Raw genomic sequence first — 23,801 nt, 5'->3', positions numbered from 1 at the left:
TAAGATTACGGAACGAGAGGGATCCGGGAAAGGGATTCTCCGATTCCTGGATCTTTCCCTGATTTCGAGATCCCAGCGGCGCGCTCTTCTTCGCCGTTGTCCACCTCGTCATTTTCATTAGGAAACCTGTAAATCACAGAGGCCTGCTGGACTAGATCTACTGTGCGATTCCCGTCATGGTGGCCGCTTTTCACCCAGGGTGGGAAAATTATGCGGTGAAAGTGATGGCCGTTAATTATAATAAGTAGTTATTGTTTTAATTGTCTGCCTGGTGTTATGTAAATCGCTCTCGATTTTTTTTTTGGTGGAATTCTTGCCGCGCGCATGGTGAGAATCATGTGATGTACACCGTTTTATGTAAGTTTTAGAAAGTTTTCGGAACATTGAGTCTGCCGGAGGAACAAAGACAAAGTAACGGGGTTTAATTTTAACAGCGCCCGGTTTGTATCCCACAACATAAAGCCGAGGTAATCTGGAAAAATGGCGAAATAAATTTTTCGTCTCGCACACATCCCCAAACATCCTGAAATTAAGTTAAAATATCATTTATTTTCCTTGAGAGAATATAAGGATATATTACCTCACATCGCGGGCGAAAACCGGGGCGTTTTCTCATTTTCTGAAAAATTGCCCAGATATAAACTGGATTTTTACTGCGGGTGTTGCAACTTTTGACGCTGCTCTGCATAATTTGGCCGAATGCAGCACTTCAAACAAAATCATTATAACAAATTGCAATAAATAATGCCGGATGCGGTTTATCCCATTTCCTGGACGTTTATTTTAATTTGAAATTTGCGCGAATATTTAATCTATTAATTTACCGCTTAATGGACTCTGTCAATCCGAAAACAGTTTCCATTTGACTCTTGATTTACCGATTGACGCATGTAGCCCGAAAGCGCGTAGCGTTCTTTGAAAATTTAAAATTTGTTCCTATCGAACAAATGGCTCTTTCTGAAAACCTGCAAAAAGACCGTGCCCAAGTGAGGTCTCAAGCGCTGAGCCAATTTTGGAAACTTGGAATTTATCGAACCGAGCGACAGCTACGGCGAAACTGACAGTGGGAGTCGCTTTTCCGGTAAAAACTAGTCGAAAATGAGTACCATATCGAGGGGTTTATCCACAAAACTAAAAAAGTTACAATTTTTTCGCCATTCCAATTTTTTGCCAACTGAGTGACAGCTACGTCAAAACTGACGGTGGCAGTCGCTTTTCCGGCAAAAACTAGCTGAAAACGAGTACCATATCGAGGGCTTTATCTACAAAACTGAAAAAGTTACAATTTTTTCGAATTGAGTGACAGCTACGTTGAAACTGATCAACTGTCTGTTGGCACAATTTTGACTAATTAGCGAGACTGCGTACCTCAGTGCAAATGTCAAAAACGGCGCCCGTGCGACTTTTTATTGTTTTCATGGCCCACCTCGCAATCCGGCAGTGACTGAATTGAGCAACTGAACTGAATCCAGCGGTGACTTAAGTATCTCAAAAACAATTAGAGATACGAGTTTTCTGCAGAGTGGCTTTTCGACAGAGAAAAGTTCAGTCTATCGGAATTCGTAAAAACATTGAATTTATCGGCACCGATAAGAAAGTTGCAGCTAGCCGAATCAAAAAAAGCACTTCGACACCCTGCGGAATGAAAACAAGCAACTTTTGCGTCAGCTGAAGCGCTCTGTTTTTTCTACCCTATAGCGCCCCATTTGGAGTCTTGTTTCTGGGACACCCTGCATCCATAAAATGTGAATCTAAAAGGTGCACAATGAGCCACAACCCCGACGGTTTAGAGTTGGAGCACTCAGGAATGATCTGCGTATCTCCATATACGAAATACGATATAAAGACAGCGGAGCAGATAAAAACTTTCGGCTTTTGTTTTCTTATCTTCACGACGAAGTGCTCTGAAACTTTAAAGCATTCTCGAGGCTCACGTATCAGCGATCTCAGCCATTGGAAACTCGCAAACTCCAACGGGCTTATCGCGGGCATTATACTTTTAAATGTCCGCGCTAAGTTTTCAAGGTTTCCGCCGAGCTTCCTAAGCAAATACAAAACTTCCAACATGCCTTTCTATACCAATAAGGCCGATTTTTAATGCCGCAGGTCCGCACAACAAACGAAAGTAGCCTGAAGTAGGAGATCAATGCACGAGTCTATATAAAGGCATCGAAGTACTATCTCACCAATAAAGCGCGAGTGGCACTTGCAAGCGAAAACAATGAGGAACTGTACGACTTTATTGCCGCTGTTGATGAGTTTGTTCTTCAACGTGAAATGCAGCCCCATATCGCAGCCGGATTACGAGAGCGCCCAGTACGTTAGTGCCCAGAATGTGCCCACCCTCACGTATAAACCGCAACAGATTCAGTATAAGCAAGCAGGTATGTGATGGTTCCCAGAGGCATAACTCGCGACTTAGGGGCGACTTTTGCAGCCCCAAGGGCGGAAGGGCTCCAGTACTACGCCAGCCAACAGCAGCAGCAGCAGCAGCAGAAGAGCCCTCCAGCTATTCAGACTGCAGGGTACGCTCCCGTGAGGCAGGTTTTCGTCCCTACGAGTCAGGTGAGTGGGACCGTTGGAAAAAACTTGGGAGTGCTAGATATTAATAAGGATTTGTAGTTAACGTTAACGTTAACCATAACCATCATTCCTGGTCTTTGAGCAGATGCGTGCTCACGCGTAATATCCTCTATCTGCCTTTTCCGTTTCTTCGCTCCACGTTCGCTCTCCGTTACTTAAGTCTTAATTACCTCAGAATCTCTCTTTTATGGTAGTTACTCACCATCTCAATATTTTTCATTCGCCGTCACAAATAGCTCGTAAATCAGGGGAGCAGAGCTGAAAGCCTCTTATCGGCAAAGGTAGAACAAGGCGAACTAATAAGCCCCTCGAAAGATTAATCCAAATTAATAGGGCAAAATCAATCTCGCGGCCCTCAGACGTCCCGAAGAAGGGCGGAAACAATGGCCCAAGGGTTGTGTTATTAAACGATAAGAGATTAACAGGTTTCCGCTGTGATCTCGAGACGGAAAATTTCCGGTTTAATTGGTTTCTTAACAAGTCGACTTCGAAAGACAATAATACTTATGCGGTCTCGACTGGTGCCATTCGACAGCTGTTCTTCTGCGGAAGAATCCACTATGTAGGAAGGCGCTTTCTTCCTGCATCGCGCAATGAGGCTTGAAGTGATTAATGCCAATTCAAACGGCACAAGTCGGCTGTCCAATTAATAGTCGGAAGTAGCAGGACGACGATGGACGTCTCGAGTTTCCGGCATTCATTTTTTCGCATATTCACGCATATTTCTCCCTGCTGTGCTGGCATACTTTCCATGCCATTGGCACACATTGTGGCCCCAACGCAATCATCAATGCAGATTTCTATACACGCAAATTAATAAATAAGTGCAACCAATTGGCGATGACATAAGCCGCGTGTTAACTATCCGCCTTGTGCAATCAGTTGCATGCAACTCGACGAGGAAAGATCGGAAATCACGACCAAACAACATCTAAAGCCCCAATCGGAGCTATTTCACGTGACTTTCACTGACATCTAGACTTCGCCCATTACTAGAACCCGGTACCACCATATGCAGAGGAAAAGGCTTAATCAGGGTTATTGACTCTTGCAGGGACCCAGGCAAATCGACCCTAATTTGTACGACCAGGCGCTGAAAGCTGCCCAGCAACAGGCCACCTTAAGGTCAGCTGACGGAGCTAGTTAGCGGTTCAATTAACGATAATGACTTTAGTAGGGCGCCTGCTCCCCAAAACCAGCAACAACAGCAGATCGTGTACCAGCCCCAACAGGTGAAGTACGTGCCTCAGCCTCAACAAGTCAAGTACGTGGCGCAGCCTCAACAGGTCAAGTACGTGGCGCAGCCGCAGTACAGCGCAAAGTACCAGCAGGCGCAGCCGCAGAGGCCTCAGAAGCAGGGCGAGGAGGACGAGGAAGAGGAGGGCGATTATGACGTAAGCTTGCCTCCATGCTTAAATCCGTTTAGTTCCACCCCAGATGGGGTGCAAGAATGATGTGTGGCATTAACTTCGGGCATTTCCTAGGGGCTAAACGCGGAAGCGATTCTGATGAATTTCATTGCGATCCCATACCACTAACGATCGATTTAATGTAGATCACTTTCACATTTATGTAACTGGTATTTAAACGTCTGTATATCCAACCGTCGAGGGCGTATATACGCTGTACGAAAAAATGACGGAGGTGATTGTAACTCGTAGATTTCGTAATGGCGTGCAATGTGCGTTATTAGCACTTACTGTATGACTCTCGGCCATATTGGGCAACAATGTGTTTTCAGGGCAGCAGTCCTTCTCTTCGCAAGCATAACGAAACCTCGACGAAACCACCCTCGTGTGTTTACTGCCCCCGTAAATCTCGATAGTCGTAAAAAGCGCAGCTAAGATTATTGATTCAGGCAGTTTATGTGCCAGAAAAGGACATCTATATTGGAAATGTTTAAATATTACTGACTGATTGATTGATAGATTATAGTTCGCAGGTTAAGGGCCAATAGATCAACGTCCTGACATATTTACCGGGATGATAATATCAAAAGAAAAAGTGGAGATAACGGAAAGTGATTAACTTCCAAATAAAGTTGCCAACACACTGATCTAGTGGCCCTACGGCAGTTTCATATGCTTGTGTATAACTAGCATACTACGTTAGGTTCTATGAAAATGGTGGAACCAACCATACTTATTGACAATAAGAAGAATATACATGTTTAAGGCAGGCTCTGTAAGGACGGAAAGTGTATATTATTGTCGGTGAAGTTTGATTTACGACTTTAATGCGGGATCATTAGTTTCCGGGGGCGGCTATAACCTCCCAACATGAGAGTCTCAAATAAATGAGATTTTTTCAAATCAAAACACCTCGGTTTCATCATAAACTCCTAACCAGACCATCATTAAGGGTAATTTTCTCTATTGAATTGGCCACAATTACAACAAATTAATGTGCAATTTTAACGACAAATTGCGTTATGAAACATTAATTGTACTGCTAATTTACCTCTTGGCGACTTTAAAATTACTTGGCTACCTCCTTATTACCCTTAATTCATTCATTATCAAACGGCAACTCGACGAACTTCGCAAAAGTCCCCTGTAACTATCGGAGTATCGCCGCCTATGGGAGTGAGTCGATATGAGAGTATGCAACAGAGATAGATTTATACAAAATTCAACGTATTGAAGTGAGATAGACGCGGAAACTTCAAATGTGGCCTCAAGCTACCGGGGGCGTTTCATAACTTTAAACGTAGATTTTATGGAATTTTTTATTCTGGATGGATTGAAAATACTGTTATTTTCGTAAGTGGTTATGGCATTATGATATGATTTTTAGCCAAACCCGTCATACCAGTTTGGTTTCGACGTAAAAGACGATCAATACACCAACTACCAAACGCGCAAAGAAGAGAGAGACGGCAAGACCATCACTGGTAGCTATTCGGTGGTCGATGCTGATGGGTATATCCGGACTGTCAAGTACACGGCTGACCCTAAAGAAGGGTTTAAGGCAGAGGTATGACAATTTTTTTCTACTTCCAGGGCACGTTGCGAGAGAGTTCCCTCCCAGTTTTCATGAAACATTCCCTGCATTTCTAGACTTAAATGAATATCGCAAATATGTCAGTGTGCTTATGCAGAGCTTATCGAGCTGTCTGAATTAGCTCACCTGTCAGCACTTACTCATAAATTAAGGGCTAATTAAATTGAAACCTAATGCCCTCTAGGGCTTACAGCACAATATGGATGAGGACGCTTTAGCTGCCAGGCAATAATAATCGAACATTGTCCTAATACATCGAACTGATTTACAACATTTTATATGCTCCATAAGGGCGCATTTTAGTTGCTTTATTCTCGTAATGTACTTCACATATCCGTGTGATAAATCTGAAATCCCAACCCTGTCTCCTTTAAGGGCTGCTATTGAAATCCAAATCTAAATTGGCTTCCGTGTTGTACAGGTAAGCAGGGAACCCACCGACATCAAAATCAAAATCCCTAAGCCGCACCCCCAATATCAAAACCTTCCCAGGTCGGGACAGCAGCAGCAACCCTCAAGGGTCCATCAGCCCCAGTATATACAGGTAAAGTAGTGATGGTAGTCTTTAAGATCCTTGAGCGATGCGATGGTTTCAGGTGGGAGGGCAGAGAGAGGCCCATAGGGGGCAGGAAGAAGAGAACGTCGTGTACCAGTACCAATAGAAATGATCATTGTTACAGTAATTTTATTTAGTGGTTGTTTGATTGTAGAGCATTAAGGGGTATTTATTGTTTTTAAACTTTTTTTTTAAAATAAAATCATACAGTTTCGTATTTCTTTGCTTCTGTTCAAGGTTCACCGACAATAACTCTTTATGACTGATTATTGTCCTCGTCAGCGATCAGAGTAAACGTGGATTAAAGGGAAAAGCCATTTTAAAGCAGGCTTAATGTCCCGGGAAAACGGGCGGCTTTCGCAGATTTGATTAGAAAGTCGAAAATTTGCATCCCACGGTTTTAAGTCGGATTCCATGCCGGAGAATTAGGAGAATTTGAATTCGGAATTGGGCCCTTTCGCAGACGACTTCTCTATATGTATAAATTCGGTTTTTGGAGGAGGGAAGCAGTGGATGTAAAGACGATGGAAATGATTATAGGAAGCGTATTCAAGCTGCGAGTTCATGCACAGACGCCTCTGTAAGTAGAAAGCTGTTTTTCCAGGTGCCTGTCCATTCCAAGGGCCATTTACGCTTTGATTTATAGTTTTGTATAGCGCTGAGGTCAGGCACTCGTGATAAGGGGTCAGTGTTGGATTTTTGCTGCAATTGACCAAGGAATGTGATTGAATGTTGGACAATTAGGGAGCATGAAGTATCGATAGATAATTAGTTCCAGGACCCATGAAATTGGAGTTTGGGAGGGTCGCTAGAATTGATTTATCCACGCCTGTATACACACTTACGAGGGTCAACCGAATATGAACCGGAATTAGTTTTTAAAAATTTATCGGGACAAAATCCAAAAGTGAAAGATTATTTTCCCACATAATCTATTGATTTAAGAATAGCGTTTTCCCATTGTATTAGAAATTCTTTAATGCCGTCATCGCAAAAGAAGCGGTGCGTGTTCGCAACCAAGCCCTCAACAGCTGTATTTGCCAAATATGTGACAATCACAGGGGAATAAGTCCGGACTGTAGGGAGGCTGTCTCAGTGTTCGCCAGTGAACTTCTAGCAACAATTTCCTAATCACGTTTGCTCTCTAAGTTGAGCGAAGAGTCCTGCTGAAGCTGTCTCTGGAAGGGCCAAAACTGACAAATATTTCGATTCAAACCAGAGACGTACGCAGTTAACACTTCAAACGCAAGAACATTGAATTTTATTTCTTAAATTAAAATTAAAAATCTTGGACCTATGTTGACCGTGGACACCACCATTGAGGCCGTGGAACCTTGGAAAGGCACTTTTTTCAAATCGCCATTTTCGGCAATAAAAGGTCGCAAAAATTAAGGACCAAAATGATGCTGTATCTCAGAAACTAAGCAAGATATTATTAAATCATTTTCGTTTTGAACTAACTCGATTATTAGTTTGTTCAGTATTTCGAGTATCTTGTTTGTAGTGCTACCGCTCGGCTGAATCATGCATAATTGCCTTTATGTCCTCTTCCTCTACTAGAAGAAGGTTAAATTAATTTCTTCTAAAGAATTTTAAAAAAATCGAACTTGGTAATCTATACCGGTTTTTTGGTAGGCACAGGGATGGGAAGTTATTTTTTTATCTTGAAAGCGGCTACTCGAGCAATGAAACACTAAGAGGAATTTTTTATTAAGAATTAATGGAATGTTAAAAAATATATTCGTATTAAAAAAAGTCAGTGGTGTATCATTTTTTTCATTAAAAATATCTCATTGAGTGGCCGCACAGACACCAGTGGTGTGGGTGGAAATATTATGCCTACTTCAGAACATACATATTTATTCCGCCATAGCGTGTCCCTAGTTTCATGTTCGTATCCCAAACCGTTTTTGAAATATTTGAAAAATATTTAAAAAAAAGAGATTAAACACCCTCTATTTTGGAAAAGAAGCGATTTTGGACCTAACTTTATACGATCTAAATATTTGTTTTTATACCCTGTACTGTACATCTCCTGAAAGCTTGTCAGTATGTTTATAAAACACCCTGTATGTCTTACCTCAAGGGTATATACACTACTCACTACACCTCATGTCACTAGTGATATGACGGACTGTGTGTTTCTGCGCATACACCGCTATGGCCAGGCCCAGCTCTGCAATGTTGCCGGCTCACTTCTAAACAGCCAGGTTGCTTGATTTTTGTTTAAAGTCTGCTATACGAATTATTTCAAATAATTTTTCTTTCAAAATTAAATAAGAAAATAAATACAATTTTTAAACGTGAAACAATCATATATATTTTTAAAAAAATGAATAAAGCGAGCCACCAACATTGCAGAGCTCATCATTGTCATACCAGTAAACATGCAGTATGGCAACTAAGCCTATGTTTACTCTTCTTTTTGTATGGCGGGAGGGTGGGAGGGGGGCAACTCCGAGGATAAAAAAAAACCTTGTCGGTAAAATGGTACTGGAGTCCGTACTACCAGCCTGTGGAGGGTTTCACCCACTAAAAAACCCCGTGTTTGCAAAGCACTTCGAGCCCGTGCCCGAAGTCCTCTATCGCGCTTTTGGGCCGTTTTTGTTATTGGTATCAGATAACAGAATCAAGCGGGATCATCGCTTTTTATTCTGCCATGTCTCTAGGCCTTTCTTGCCCCTCTAAGTAGATGAGTCGGAGACTCCTCCCGGATCTTTGGCTTGAATTTCCCCGCCGACTTGGGGTTCTTCTGCCCTCTTCTGTCCGTCTGGACGCTTCTTTCTTCGTCGGCCTCGTCCTTTTGGTTACCGGTCGTGCAATGATGAGTTAGAAGTACCAGAAAGGCTATCTGGCCCTCTTCTTTTCATCATTGCCTATGTTTACTTCCTTTTTTGTATACTATAAATATATTTGTGCAGAAACATGCACTCATTCACATCACTAGTGCTATAAGATGTACTGGATGTTATGTCGCTTCGCGTATCGTTTCTATGGTTAGACCGATAAGTCGTCGCTCGCAAAAGAGGCTGTAAAGTTTTTTGAATATTTGGAAGCCATCGTATCGTTATGATTCTTCGCCCTGTGACTAGTACCTTGGCAACAAGTATTGTAAAGTTTTTTGTATATTTTCGTACCGACATCGATCCTTGAATGATTCAGCCGAGCGGTAGCACGACAAACACGATACTCGAAATACCGAATAAACTAATGATCGAATTAGCTCGAAGCGAATTTTTTTTGCAATATCTTGTTTAGTTTCTGAGAAACAGCGTCATTTTGGTCCTTAATTTTTGCGACTTTCCATTGCTGAAAATGAAGGTTCGAAAAAAGTGCCTTTCCAAGGCTCCATGACTTCAGTGGTAATGTTCACGGTCAACATATAGGTCCAAGATTTTTAATTGCAATTTAGAAAGTAACATTTAATGTTCTTGCGTTTCAAGTGCGCCTCTGGTTTGAGTTGAAATATTTGTCAATTTTGGCCCTTCGGGAGGCAACTTTAGCAATTTTCAAGATTTTTAAAAATTGTAGAGAACATTATGCACAAACGTGTTGTTAATAAAAATTACGAATTCTGGATAATTTGGTGGAGGATCCTCGCAGGATCGCGACACAAAGCTTATGGATACTGTTCATAAGAGAGTTAAATTTATTAAATCATATATAAAACGTTAAGGTCGATAGTGGCCTTATCTTTATTAAACATATTAATTATGAGCATTACGCATGAAATTTTAAGTGAAATTTGCTCTTTGAAATGAGAAACATACTTCTACAGCTTTTTTGTTTATTCACGGCATTTATATACTGCAATCGGGAAAAACAATATAATTTTTAAATCAAATTCCGCGAAGACGACTAAACAGAATACCAACATGTTGCATATTTTCGAAATTAAAAAATACAAGTCTATTCAAATTTTATGAAATATACGGAGTATTCCACCATAAATTTACCGGCTTTGTGTCATTTTTCAATTTTGCAACATTCATCTCTTGTGTCGTAACATTTTCTAAAATGTTTTAAGATGCACCCTACATCTTTTGCATTCAATTTTTTTTTATAATAAAAGTAGTGGGCTCTATCTAAACATACGGACCAACCCTGCGCTTAAATGGCCTTCAGATTTCGAAAAGAGTGGACGTGGTCCTGCAGTATCCCTGCTTGTCACTCCTAGCTGCACGGAAGTAATTCCGATTCATATTTGATTCACCCTCGTAAAACCAGCGGCGTGCCAAATCTGTGAGTCACGGGTGAATGCTCGAAACCTCTTCCGGTGCACGGACTAACCGGCCCTTATCAGGGCCCTCCTTCCACCCATCTCAAGTTAACGATAAATTTATCAGTTGAGGGAATTCGGACCTCGGGCCGTTTCTGCTCCATCGCTCGCCGATGGTTCTGGTACCCATTGCGCGTTTCTCAGTCGGGACTGACTGGTTTATTGGACCTTCTAAAAAACCATTTTCGGGAGCTGAAAGGAGTCCTGTAAAGGAGAGGACGAGGCTTACGTGGCCCCAATCAACGGATTTGATTTAGAGGGAATTCGGTGGTCCGATGAAGTGTGGCGTTTCGGAGAAGCATTCACGTCGAAGACGACGTAGCGCCGGTCGAAAAGGTTGCAGTTAATTAGTTGTGCAATAAAGGCATTAGTATCTATTACGTGTGGTCATTGCTCTACATACGCAGAGTAATTAATACCCCATACATAACTTCAATGTCATAGGCACTAATGGGGTGGTATCTGTCCGAGTTCGATTTTGCTGTCCGCTCCAATGGGGATTTATTATGCGGTGACGTCCCAGACATAGGTACTATATGCTGTTCAAATGGGCAATATTTTCTGTTCCGCTTCGTGGTAGTTTAACGCTCATCTCATAAGCAAATGAACATAAATCGGCCCAAATGAAAAAAAAAGCCACAAACCCATAAACGGGGGCCGAAACAAAAGGGAGAAAAAAAGCCCTAAATCCAGAGAGCGGCATTCCGCCCAAAAGGGAAAACCGCCATCCAGAGAAAAGGACGGAACTGTTTAAGTATTCCATTGCCCAACTGGATAAAATTGCAGTTTAAAGCTGGAATTTTAATAGCCCCGTCACGTCAGAGTTATTTGTTAGATAGTTAGTTAACCCGCGGCCTATAAAAGTGCGAAGCAGCTTACATACGTATTATTCGCATTAAAACGGGGTAAATCCAGCCTCAACCTTAGGGGACTACCCGGAGTTTTCACCTGTTCAGCGTGGATACACCGTCGAAGTTTTCAGAATATTATTAAAGGGGCTCTGAATTTATGGCTGACTGGGCCAATTTGGCGTATTTGACAGTAGCGAGTCCTTTGCATCTGGAATGAATCCCAGGGAAATTAATTAATGTATGCCATTTAATTCGGGCTTAATTGCCGACCTATTAATTAAACTCGAAGCATCATGATACGTAGGCAATTTTGTCATATATAGGGCTGTAAATTAATAGTGAGTTTTACAATGTTACGTGACGTGATTGGACCTGCATTACCTATGTACATTCACATCTCTGTTCTTTGTGGGGCACGCAATCGATAAAATTAACATCCGAGGTATCGTTAATTGTTCCGAATAAGATTTCGATTCCACTCACATCTGCCTGATGAATTCTCTTTGGGCAATTTCAATTAAACCCCGGGAAATTATCGGATGTGCCCAGCGCCGCTGTTTTATAACTAAGTTAGTTGACTGTAATACATGCGCCCTCTCGCAGGCTCAAACGTTATGACCAAAGAACGTCAGTTTTCCATTCGCTTCCGCTTACCGGTGATCTGCGCAACAGCTCTGGTGGCTCGCGCGGACTCAAGTCTGGTAGGAGCGGAGGCCTTCCGTCTCTGCTCTTTCCAGACGCATTTCGCTCCACGTGCTGCGGCTCGAAATGAGGGAGCTACACGAGCTGTGCACGTGCCAGAGTTCATAGTTTCCGAAAAAAAAATCTATCGGACGGATTTTGCGGTCGTTGGCTCGGCTTCGAGAACGGTCCGGAACTCTGTTTTCATGGTTCAAGAATTGAGCCGCAACCCCACACTCTCTGCATTCGCGTTGTCCGACAGCCTCCCCTTAATCCATCAATAAACTCATTTGGGGCGGCATGTCAGTATCAAATTACGAACGGGCATATTTCCCGTTGCAAAACTGGAAAAGTCATTTGTTTACTTCGATGACAGAACGCATCGGGAAACACGCCATTTTATTTGAATATCCATTACCATACGACATAATTTAGTGGAAACTGTCCCGATGGAATCCAGTCGGAGCAGTCGAGGACGTGTTTCGTGTTGGCAATTGCATTGCGAGGAGAATTTCTACATTATGTGCAGCTTTCTAAAGTAGGCAGCAATAAAATTTGCTCTCTCTTTTAAGTCATAAGAATGGCGGTAAATGCGCCTCACATAAGTGTGTCATTCTCGCATCTATTTGGCTCATGGGGGATTCAATTTCTCCAAAGGCATTTCGGCGAAATGGGGTGCTTAAATAAAATACACCCCATTTTCTGTGTTTACCGAACGCTCGGTGTATATCACCAAAACGAGGTCAAAAAGTCGATGTATTTAATTCTGAAACCACGTGAAAAACTATTTCGCATTCGGAGTCGCGAACCAGACGATATTTTATCGCAAACCGACACGAAAATGACCGAATAACTGTTGCGGTTCCGGCCCTTTAAACCGCATGTACTTTCGTCAATGGCCCTTTATTTATCTATCGCCCCAACTTTGCGCCCTTTATGCCTTTATTTCGTTCCAATTTCAATTAAAACTGCCACGAAGACAAATTAATTTTGCGCAGAGTTGCAGAAAGAGGACGGAAACAACCCAGTTGCGGTTATAGTTTAATGTCGCTGGTACAGAATGATGGAATTATATTTTGTAATTGTGTTTACGGACCAAGTTCCCATACCAGTCTTTGTTTACGGCCATTCAAGTTTAATTCAGTGGAAGTTTAATGGATAAATTGCTTCTGTTCGCATTAGTCAAAGCCATTTTAGTTTTCAATTCGTATCATGTTAATTTAAGTTTTGCATCGGGCCGCCACTTTCCTCACTGGCGACGAGTGCTCCTCTCTCTGCACGACAGGAAAACAATCCGGGAAACTATGGGGCCATAAATCAAAAATGCATTTAGTTTCGGAACACACTCATAATCAATTTCGTCATTCCCGCTGCGGGATTTATGATAATGCGGTCTTTTATTAGAAATGCATCCATGGCGCTCTGTGTTTCGCATTATAAATTCCGGACGCATTGAGTTAATTATTTGGGCTTGACTGCCGCAATATGTCGGGGATATTAATACTTCTATCGGGGGATTAACCGGCGGAGGAGCCTCCGGCGAAAAGCCGAATTTTTCCAAATAAATTACTCTTCAAACGACAAAAGCTTTGTCATTTGTCGTGCGTAAAGCGCTTAACGAAAGTGTGATTAAAGTCGACAGAAAAGGAAATGCCTCATTTACTGTGAAAGCGCGATGGATATTACTTTTGATACGAAAGCTCAAAAGTGTTTTGCTTTAATTTAAAAACCTTGGAAATCGCCTCGCCACTTCGGAAAAAATATATTCCGACGTCGTCTTTCATTAGGGCGTTCGCGTGTCTTTCAAAGCCCCTATAGGAGAAACAAGTCACTTTATGCGTTCTCCGGTTCCAGTGGAAATTACCGCGCTGTCTGGGAAGCCCTCGCAGGCCTCCACGGAATCCCTAACCGACTCTGGCTGTTACGTTGGCCGACTAGTAGGTGGCGCCACGAGGAGTCAAAAAGTGTCAGATACAGCTGTCATTCACGTCCGTGATGGAACGCATCTGCTCGGCCGATTTAGGAGTCGGTCGCCCACGGAAGTACATTTATACCTGGCTGCGCGCATGAGCGGTTGACCGATTAGAACATCTGAGTCCAGGGACGGATTTCCGGTCAGACCGCGATCGGCCGACGCACCTGCGTCTAGAGTTTTTAATGGCGCCACGCGCAAGAGCTCGATTTCACCCGATTCATCGACATCTATCGTGAAGCAGAATAAACAAAATCTAACATAACCTCTTCTTTTTGCATTGATTCGTTTAATGTTTACCGTTTCTTAATGCACCCTTATGCCACGCCTACGTACATCATCACCTTCTAGCAATATACCCGGCATGGCCAAATTTCAGCCACCCTCTTTTCCTCAAAAGATCTGTAGAACTGACCCATTTCTACCCTCGGACCTGGATGATTAGGGGAATCACTGGGAGTTTGGTGCGAATACGCATAAATACAGAGTGTTCTTCGATGATTAAAGAAGGAATCTCGAAAACTAGCAGAGTTACGAAGTCGGTTGAATTGAGAAGAATCTGCAGTTTTCGGAGACCTATTTAGAGCCAATTTTAGTTTTTTAAAACCTTTCTTGAAACGTTTCTTTGTTTTGTTTTTTTTTTTTAAATCGAAGAATTACTAAATACGTATAAGTTTTTGAAATGAATATTTCAAGCCCGGGGCAGCGGGATATTGTCGAATGTTGTTTTTTTTTCTGTGGCGAACAATAAAAAACGAAGTTTACAGAAAAAAATTACGAATCAGTAAAAGCTCTTAGAGAAGCGGCAGAAAAAGCTTGCGATATGATCGATGAGCGTTCAATTAGGAAAGCCGCAATTTCAGTTTTGAAGCGACGTGGTACATGTGTAAATAACAATGGAGAGTTTTTTGAACATCTGAATTATTAATCATTAATTTGATAATTAATAAATAATTGTCCATAAATGAGTGTTAGACTTTTTCATAATTTAAAACATTTTTATTGAAGCAATGCAAAAACTTAAATTTACATGTGACGTAAATGACACGAACTATCAGTGTCAAACAAACAATAAGTCAATATGAACGATTCCATGGCCAACTATCTTAAAGCTGTCGGATTAAAAAAGGCTGTAAGTCCGCCATTTTGAGAAATAACTCTCTACTTATCGGTGTCATTTTAAAGATTGGAAAAATACCTTTTTAAATAAGTCATATGCTTTTCAATTTAAAAAAAAGTAAGTTCATGCCATATCTCGAAAATGACAGCTGTCAAAAAACATCTGGTTAAACCTATTTTTTTCGGGGTAACGTTATTTACAATATTAACATTTACATAATTTCTCTAGAATCGATAATCACGCGGCTAGATCGGTTTAAAGAAATCGACAAAATTTGGTTTTTGCTGAATACCCAGTAAGCCATGGACTTTTTCAAGAAACGAAAAGTGGCTTTAAATCGGTCCCCTAAATCTGCAATTCTTTCCCCACTTAACCGACTTCGTAACTCTGCTAGTTTCCGAGATCCCTTCTCTAATCATCGAAAAAAATGTACCCGGATAAGAGAAGTTGATGGCAACTCCAAGTACTTCCCGTTTGGCTGCTATTTGATATAGAGGAGGAAAACCTTCATAGATACCACGGCCTGGTGGTCTATGGGGGATTCGCCCCCTAGCGGGGGCACCTACCCACTAAAAGCCTCCTTTCTTTGCCCCGGGTTCGTTCCCTGGGCAGGCCCGAACGGCCGTGGTTCCTCCGCCGGATCCGCACGGCGCAGCCTCTCTTTCGAACGTCGAGGGCCGGGGGGTCCCTTTCAAATTTCCATTGTATAATTTTACCTCTTTACTCATCGCACTTACCTCTAGGTGAGCGTTAATACCTCCAAACCCCAACGAATGTTCCATTATGAAGGTGGATGTGTCGCATCAATAACGACGTCGCAAGTCATATAACATGAAGATCAAGTTAAGCAGTGAATCCCCAGACAGATCCATATTCCCTTTAACTTCTAACGGTAAAGCTTCGGCTGGCATTGGCTCGTTTTTCTTTCATCCCATCTCTGGTTGAAAAATTATGTTTCGCCCGGAAATATTACATTTTTTGTGCCGTTTAGGGTGCTTTAACCCTGAGGAAAATGAAAGAGGGACGATGCGAGAGCCCGATTTTCTCACTTTTCCCTTGCATTAAAACCTTTTGTTTACGACATTTTGTAGGGGCATACGTAAGTCTATATTGGAGAGGGCGGGCGCATTATATCACGTTGATCAGCTCTTCTTTCGCATGAAATATTATACCGACGTGCCTAAAAGCCTTAATCAGATTACGAGTCATTTTTCAAGCATCACCTTGTTATTCGGTCCGGAAGGGCGTCGTGTGAAGGGCTGATAAATTGGCTTTAGGAAGTCTTGTTACTTACAGTGTCTCACGTTTTATGTACGTAACGTAAATTACTTGATCAAGGAAGTTGGGAGGTCGTGGTGGCAGGAACAGTAATAGAAATCGCCTCGAAAGTCGGTCGGTTTCCATGTGGGTTAGGTGACGGAACGCCCCTGATCCAGGGTGATTCGAACTGTGGAAATCTTACTAAGACTGTCTCCTGAAGTAAATTATCCTCATCCAGCGCAGCAGATGCACTCAGCATCCCTTTATCCTCTTTGTGTATAACTTCCATTTATAATACATTTCCGCAGAGCGGAGTTTAATAGTTTCCCAGCTCTAATTGTTTCACTAAAATATACGCTAAGAACAACTTTTCAACTTGCCGCGCGCGTCTTCTTGTTAACAGATTTACTCTTACTTTGCCCTCGCACCCACCCCCTGCAGATGACGTCCCTATCAGCTATATGAACTGTTCATTTTCGGCAACGAGCCCCCTTCCATGGGCGTACCCGCGGAAAATGTGAAACCTCTTTTCGGGACAGGCCCGAGCGACGAAAGCATCGGGATATTGCGAAGGATTAAACACACAGACCAAAAGACCATCGACCATTTGCTTAATGACCAGCGGTCAGTCCGCGTTTCTAATCAGTAATGGCCCGAAGTGAAACTCCGGCATCGATTTTGTTTCACAAAAACCGCATGAAAGGCCGAGTTCTGGACTGTACATCCTTTGGATGGCGTCCTCTCATTCATTTAAGTGTATGTTTTGCGGCTTAGAATTCGCCACTGAGGGGATATGACCCACTAAAGCTATTGAATATTATCTGGGAATCCGCTAGGGCAGGAAAATAATGGAACTTAATTAAAAAATTTTATTTTCCGTCTTTCGGCGGAGGCATGAAAGCCACATGTGACACGGGGCTTTAAAATGGCAAAACTCCGGTTCATTACGCATGGATATTAAATCTGCACCCTCATCTGCCGACATGCAGAGACAGCACGACCGCTACATGGGGCGATTGGTCGGGGGTCGTGCCCTTTATCCCAAAGGGTTCCTCGAACCCCCTGCAATCCCCCCTCGTCAGGCACTTCTTCGTTGCCTCCGGAAGTCACCAGCTCAGACGCGCATGCCACCTCAGTCTGACCGCCTGGTCAAGGGGCCAAATCGAGGTCGAACGATGTTCCACGTTTCGGACTCACCGTTCTCGATGGGTGCTAATGTCGGATTCTCGATTTTTTTCGTGCGCCTTCCTTCTGCTTAGTGAGCGAGACACCCCGCTCCCCCTGTAGATGACTCGAATTCTGATCGCACAATTATTCCGGCAAAACAGCGGAAAGGAACTTTTCACCGAGGACTCATCACATCATTTAAATTAGCTTAGCTGCCATGGAGTCGTCAGGTGGATTCAAAATTAATCTGAACTCCGCTGGAGGTAAAGTTCGCTGAGGTCGCTGAAGGCGCGTCTTTATGTAATTTTTTCCAGGCGCGGTGTTCGCGTCGGAAATACAGCAAAAACCCGTTTTGATCCGCTGAAAACCGGTTTATCGAATGGGATTTAATTCACTCGTCCAACAAAAGAGAGACTGTCCATTAGTGACTCACTCAAATTTTTTAATCAAACCCTGTTCGGCCACACCAGAAATTCAATTCCCATAAATCGCGGAGGATTTAATTTTTTTAATTCGCTCGTCGAGCTCCGAAACCTGCTTTTCTGCCCTCTATGAATGGTAATGGTGGCGTTCTGGTCACGCAACGTCGGGCCTTAAGAACGGGCTTAACGCCCAAAAGAACGCCCAATTTTAATCGCGTGATGATGCGTGGGGACCCGACCGGATCGCACTTTATTGGCCCACACACGCGACGATTTTCCCTTCAATCCCCCCCGGAAATCGCTTCTTTACGGCTTTGACTCAGACGGCCATGCTCCGGCGAGCGGAGTAATCAGGGAGTGACGTCGGATCGTGTCCTAACCTCAGCTGTCACTCGACAAGTCCACGTCACTTTTACGTCATTGCCGGGGATGGTCCCGCTCGCCGAGATCGGGAATCGGGCCCCAAATCTCTCGCCGCGGCGATAGAGATCAACAATCCCCAATTTATCCCCGCTCCGTAAACGTGTGCTCGGATTTTTAATTTCCCATAAAATTCCATGTGCTTTTTGTGTCTTCTTCAAGGATCCACAATCAAAACAAAAACAGCGCTATTCTGCACGAAATGAGCGGCGGATCCCGATTCGGAGCGCATGCTGAACGTCAAGCAATCCGCGCCGCTGCTTTCGTCTGGATTCTGGATTCTGGATCGTCAGTTATTCCGCGACCGTCGCACGTCGCGCCCAAGCTCGCTGGTGAAGTTCCGATTTCCGTGCGATTCCGTGGTGGCAATTTTGGATTTTGCCCTCAGTGAATTTTCGCACAATTTTTGGTAAGGCGGAAGCTCAACGTCAGGAATTCTTCGGTCGAGGGGGGCCGTTGCCGGGGGCAATGCCGTCGCCGGTGCACGTTTGAGGGGCGAACCGAGCAGAGGGAGCGATAATAATTAGGTAAATTGGAAATTTAGTTTAACAAAGGTAAATCCGCCGGTAGGGCCGGGGGATAGTTCGCACTGAATGCAGGCACCCACCGGAATTTTTACATTAACCGGCTCCGCACCAGACCCATTCAATCAAAAGGGACACCTCTTGCGTGCGTGGCTAATGGAAAATATAAATTATCCCTGCTTAAAACTTTCGTGCTAAACCAGAATTTGACAGAGTTAATGGACCGAAAAGTGTTCGTGAGATGCTCTGCCATTCCGACTGAAAAATGAAATCGATAAATCACTGAAAAAGTACCGTTTTGTATGGATCTCCATGCGCGCCTATTTTTCAAAAATTGTCGATTTACGCGTGTCTTGGCACGAACTGGACCGGTCACGGCCGGACTGCATGTCATCGAAGAAATAGTAATGAGCCCGAGGGCAGCGCCTCGCTGAAAGCCCCCGTGAGGATAAATAATTCAGGCGGGGTCTTAAAAAGCGAACTGCTTTGTAAATGGGCTGCGCTTTCCGCCCTAAAACTTTATTGGTTTTAAAACAGTAAACTTTGCACAAAGCCTCATCTTAATGAACTTTTAGCAAACTCTTAACATCCGCATCTGAACTGCGGGCCAGACATTATAAACCCAATCAAAAAGTTACACTCATTTTGCCATTTTTTTCGAAGATTTATTACCCTTTTGTATAACAAAAATTCACTTTTATAAGGCAATATATTCGCCCCGATTAACATACCTAGCTGACAGGCCGTGCCCGGAAAATAATATTCGAGATTAGTGCTGCACTATACACAATATAAAATGAATTTAAAAAAGTTACGTTTTTGTTTGGGCAAATTCGAATTCATTGGCTTTTACTAAATCTATTGTCGTGCAAATAAAACCTTTCGCCCCATTTGTACGTAGCTGACTATTATTTACTTGATTGAATAAAAATTACGTTTTTGAGGCGCATCCGCCATTCTGTCCAGCTGGCCGAATCAGGAGAAAAGATAATTTGGACCTTTTTCCAGCTAAATCCGGGACTATAAACTCGGAAATTAGGGTGGGTTAGGAGAGCCAGCGGGGCAACTTTATCGCACCATCCCCTTAATGGTTCCTGCTTAACTTTTAATAAGGCAAGGTTAAAAACCATTTAGGAATGCGAAAACAATTTGGGTCTTTGGGCTTAAAACCTCCTCGGAAACGGGATTTACGATCGGTTGTTATATGGGAGTCGGGGTTGTATTACGTAGACGAACGCAGCGTCGCATTTTTAGACTCGCAACTTCAGCAAGTCCGAGGCGAGTCCAGACGGTCCACCGGACACCGTTAAAGAATCTCTGAATGTACCGAACTTTAATCGATTCCGGGAACTTCTAGTTAATAATTTCGTGGATCTGGAAGGTTCGCATTTGGTCGTTTTGATGGCGCATACATAAAAATGAAGACCTCACTTTAACGATTATGTTCCCCTCTGACACTTGAAAATAAAGGTTTCTGTCTAATAGAGAACCGATAAAAACTTGGAAAATTCGCCCTTAATGACTCCTATCGCTTTCCGGGGTGATTTGTCACAAACTCCTATAAGTTTCTCCTTTATTCTCATGGTCTAAAATAACAAATTCTGATTCGCAGGTTGCCGTCCTTATCGACGAACTTCCGGGCTTGCGTTTTAAGTAGAGAAAATAAATGATTCCAAGGGTTATTAAGCAAGTTGCTGATGGTCCGCCGTTGTCCTGTTCCTGTTTGTTAAGCTAAATGATCCTTCGGGAGATTAATTATTGTCCCCCGATGATTAAGCTTGTTTAAGCGCGAGGTCAACAAAAAAATACACTGCGCATAAATCTGTCGTCGGTTCATTATGCCACCGAGTGGTGAGTGATGTAGGAGTCGGAAGTTCTCTCCCCTATTTCATAAGGAGGAGGGGGCAAATTTAAAATTTAATAAAAGGGAATTAGGCGCGTCTTCGCTAAAACCCTCGAGCAAAACACATTAGACTTTAAGCGCTATAATTATGAGAAAATGACTTTGTTATAAAACTCTCAAAAGGGGAATCGTCTTCGCCAAGACATATTACTTTCCGAAAATGTCATTCCTACTTTTTAACATACATAACAAAGCGCCCTTAACACTCCATTACCGTCGTTATATAACCGACTTGGGGCAAAATCTTAATAACTTTCGGAGCTTTTCATTAAAAACTATACTCGAACTTTGGAGCAAGTTTTTATGTGATGGTTAACGCAGCTTTGTTCTTCATTAAAGCGCTCGAGCTTTGATAACATCAACGTTATTTGACTGGGTCGGTTTAATTTAGGCCAACTATATCGCTTAATCGTTAATGGTCGGAGGTTTCCCGTTGAATTTCTCAACTATCCAACAATAAGGAGGGTAAGTATTTAAATATTTCGAGTTGCTGGGAAAATGTGAGGTTTGCACGGAATTTCACAATTTTTGTCCCCGTGGAATACACATCTTTTTTACGAGATTTTCCCCGGTCCGAGTTGTGGCGTCGGTTTGAAGCGCCAGCGCCCGCTTTAAGGGACGAATTGGCTATTTGTCCGCGGCGCATTCGCCCATTTGTCCGGAACCACGGGAAGAGTTGCACGAGTCCACCATCGTATTTGCTTCCAATAACTCAACAATCAGTGTTGGGCAGTGGGTCGATAAGAGCAGCGCTAGCGAACGAGAATTTAAATGGGCAAAATTAGAGGGATTTTTGTCGAACTTTTAAAAGGCAACATCGATGGATTTGATGATACATTTTAATTTGTCGCAAATGTTTCTTTAAAATCTAGATTTGCTTGTCGTTTCTCTTCCGTTAATAATTTTTTAACGCTCGAAAATCCAGCGATCGTTGCTTGATTTCTGGAAGAAATTCCGGTGCGAAAACCCAGGAAAAAATGCCTCGAAGTATCGAAATTTGCGCAGGAAATGAATATTACATTCAAAGCGAATCAGGCTTCTGGCCAAGCAACAGACCGAATAAAACTCTCCTTGGGAGCATATCCAGAAAATCTGCATTGGGAATCGATTACACGCCGTTTCGACCATCGCTTACAAAATTAAGGACACTTTATTGCCGAGCATATATTCGGGCCGAATGCCTCATAAATAAATATAAAACGCTCCTCCTGTCAGATATAGGGAAATAACTGCAGATCTATGGGGGGAGCAAATAGAAATCCCTTTCCGGGAGTCGGGCTCATTTGATGTTCCCGAGGACTCTTAAAGGATATTCGGGGCACGTTGCACGTGTAGTTGATCAGCCGCAGCTAAAACGCTATTTCGCATTGCTTCCGGAACGAGACGTATCGGAGAGTACCACAAGACCTGGAAAATTGAATTGAATTATTTTTCCGGCACGCACCAGCATTGTGGAAAAAGTGCGCAATTCTCCTCTGAAGTCGCCCGATTTCCGATCGAATTTCCCCGTTCTCAGTTCTTAACCAACATCATTTAAAAAAGTAAAACGCGCCCCGATATCATGGCCCGGAATAATGAAATTCAGGGCGAAAAAAGAATTTAATCTAAACAGTGACACAATTGCCTGCCGGATGCCATTTTCTGGCATTCTTTAAACTGTCTGTCCTTTTTGTTGTTCTGATGCCGGAACGACCGTAATAGAAGTTTGCCCGCGTCCTTTTTTCATCCACTCGAAAATATTGTTATTATTTACGACGATGACTGCCCGAAATGACTTGAACTGGGACTTAACAAGCTACTACCTGCTAACAAAGCCATTCCCATCCATCGCAGCCAGTTGCGAAAATATAGGTTCCGGTAATTTCGACTTTGTATTCATATCACCCACGACATCCCGTTCTAACTTGCCCGAGGTATAAAGTTGCATAAACTTTTACGCTTATATTATCCCCTGCTCCCACTGGAATTATTATTGCGCTTGATACTCTCTGATTTTTCTCCTCCATCTGTTTCCCATCTCGGCATGGAAATTTACCATTTGTTGCGTAATGCTCGGATTTCCACCGAAGGAGGGTGCTTATATGTATAATGTACGCGATATTCGATAGCGCTGTCCCCGAAGTAAAATGTAATACCCCGTGGGAAGAGAACCGAGCCCGTTACGTATGGCTTGTTTCCATGGAAACACAACTTTGAGGAACATATCAGTTTTCGGGTTTAAAGCGCGACATTCGCTCTTGTGTGGGTTTTTAAAACACACTTCGACCCTTTTACGATGGCGAAGGGATGGAAACGGCAATTTCGGGAATTCACATCATGTGCATAAGAGAGAATGCTTTACTGTCAAAGCAATCTTGTCGACAAAGTATAAAAGTTAAAACGAAAAACACGAGAAAAACGGAAGGGAACGAAAGCCGAAAAGCGATACCGCCAATGGAGCCAGCAGAGCTGCGGGGGTGTTACTCGAACCAAAAGCCGAAACATCACGAAAAGTGATGAACCCAATGCGGGGAACCTCATGGTCCCCCAAGCTTACACGCCGTGAAGATTTGGCCGAGGTGGAGCAAAAAGGACGCGACAGATGGCGCTGCGAGGATACTTTGCTGCAGGCCCAACGTACGTGCCCTTCACATTTCCCATTTGTGCCTGCGCTTGCTTGACTCGCGATGAAGCGAACTGACAAGATTTAATAGGATCGAAACCTGTCTTCAGGGCGCTCGAGTTAATTAAATGCAGAGCTGGAATCAGACGCAAAGTTGTAATGAGCCTTAATCTTCTCAGGATCATCCTTCAAGTAGCGAGTAATCGATAATATCGCAGACAACCGCTCACCGTCAATAATTTAGTCATGCAGCTCCTATTATGATCTACGAACGGAACATGCGATCGGCCTGCCTCAGGCAACGTTTAGAGCAATTCGCGTTTGTTAGAGCCGAAAAGAGTACTTTTCAGTCATTTTCGGTTAAAATAATCGGCGAAATTGTGCCTGTGGGGTCGAACGGGGTTAGCCTCACGCGACGGCGTACACACTTTTTTGAGGAGGGGCTGTTCCCGGACAAG

General features: G+C 43.1%; 2 protein-coding genes across 3 annotated transcripts in view; both read left to right on the top strand.

Moving 5' to 3' along the window:
* Nucleotides 1-2,180: 2,180 nt before the first annotated feature.
* LOC136411782 (putative uncharacterized protein DDB_G0271606) lies at nt 2,181-6,359 on the top strand. Of its 2 annotated transcripts, none has more exons than XM_066394494.1 (7): nt 2,181-2,384; nt 2,438-2,565; nt 3,638-3,708; nt 3,761-3,977; nt 5,380-5,559; nt 6,008-6,130; nt 6,183-6,359. In XM_066394494.1, the coding sequence occupies exons 1-7, from the start codon at nt 2,222-2,224 to the stop codon at nt 6,246-6,248; spliced, it is 948 nt and encodes a 315-aa protein (XP_066250591.1). In that variant the 5' UTR covers nt 2,181-2,221; the 3' UTR covers nt 6,249-6,359. The 2 variants fall into 2 exon arrangements, with proteins under 2 accessions (XP_066250591.1, XP_066250590.1); XM_066394493.1 differs by having other exon boundaries at nt 3,758-3,977.
* A 12,266-nt stretch (nt 6,360-18,625) lies between these two features.
* LOC136411373 (uncharacterized) overlaps nt 18,626-23,801 on the top strand; it is a 35,277-nt gene continuing 30,101 nt past the window's right edge. Inside the window, exon 1 of the mRNA XM_066393915.1 lies at nt 18,626-18,841. The gene's annotated coding sequence lies outside the window, so the exon portion shown is untranslated. The remainder of the gene's footprint in view (nt 18,842-23,801) is intronic.

The sequence above is a fragment of the Euwallacea similis genome, chromosome 10, assembly GCF_039881205.1.
Source record: "Euwallacea similis isolate ESF13 chromosome 10, ESF131.1, whole genome shotgun sequence".
NCBI classification, from domain to species: Eukaryota; Metazoa; Arthropoda; class Insecta; order Coleoptera; family Curculionidae; genus Euwallacea; species Euwallacea similis.
The sequence above is the reverse complement of the archived record's forward strand: the minus strand, read 5'-3'. Positions and strand labels throughout refer to the sequence as shown.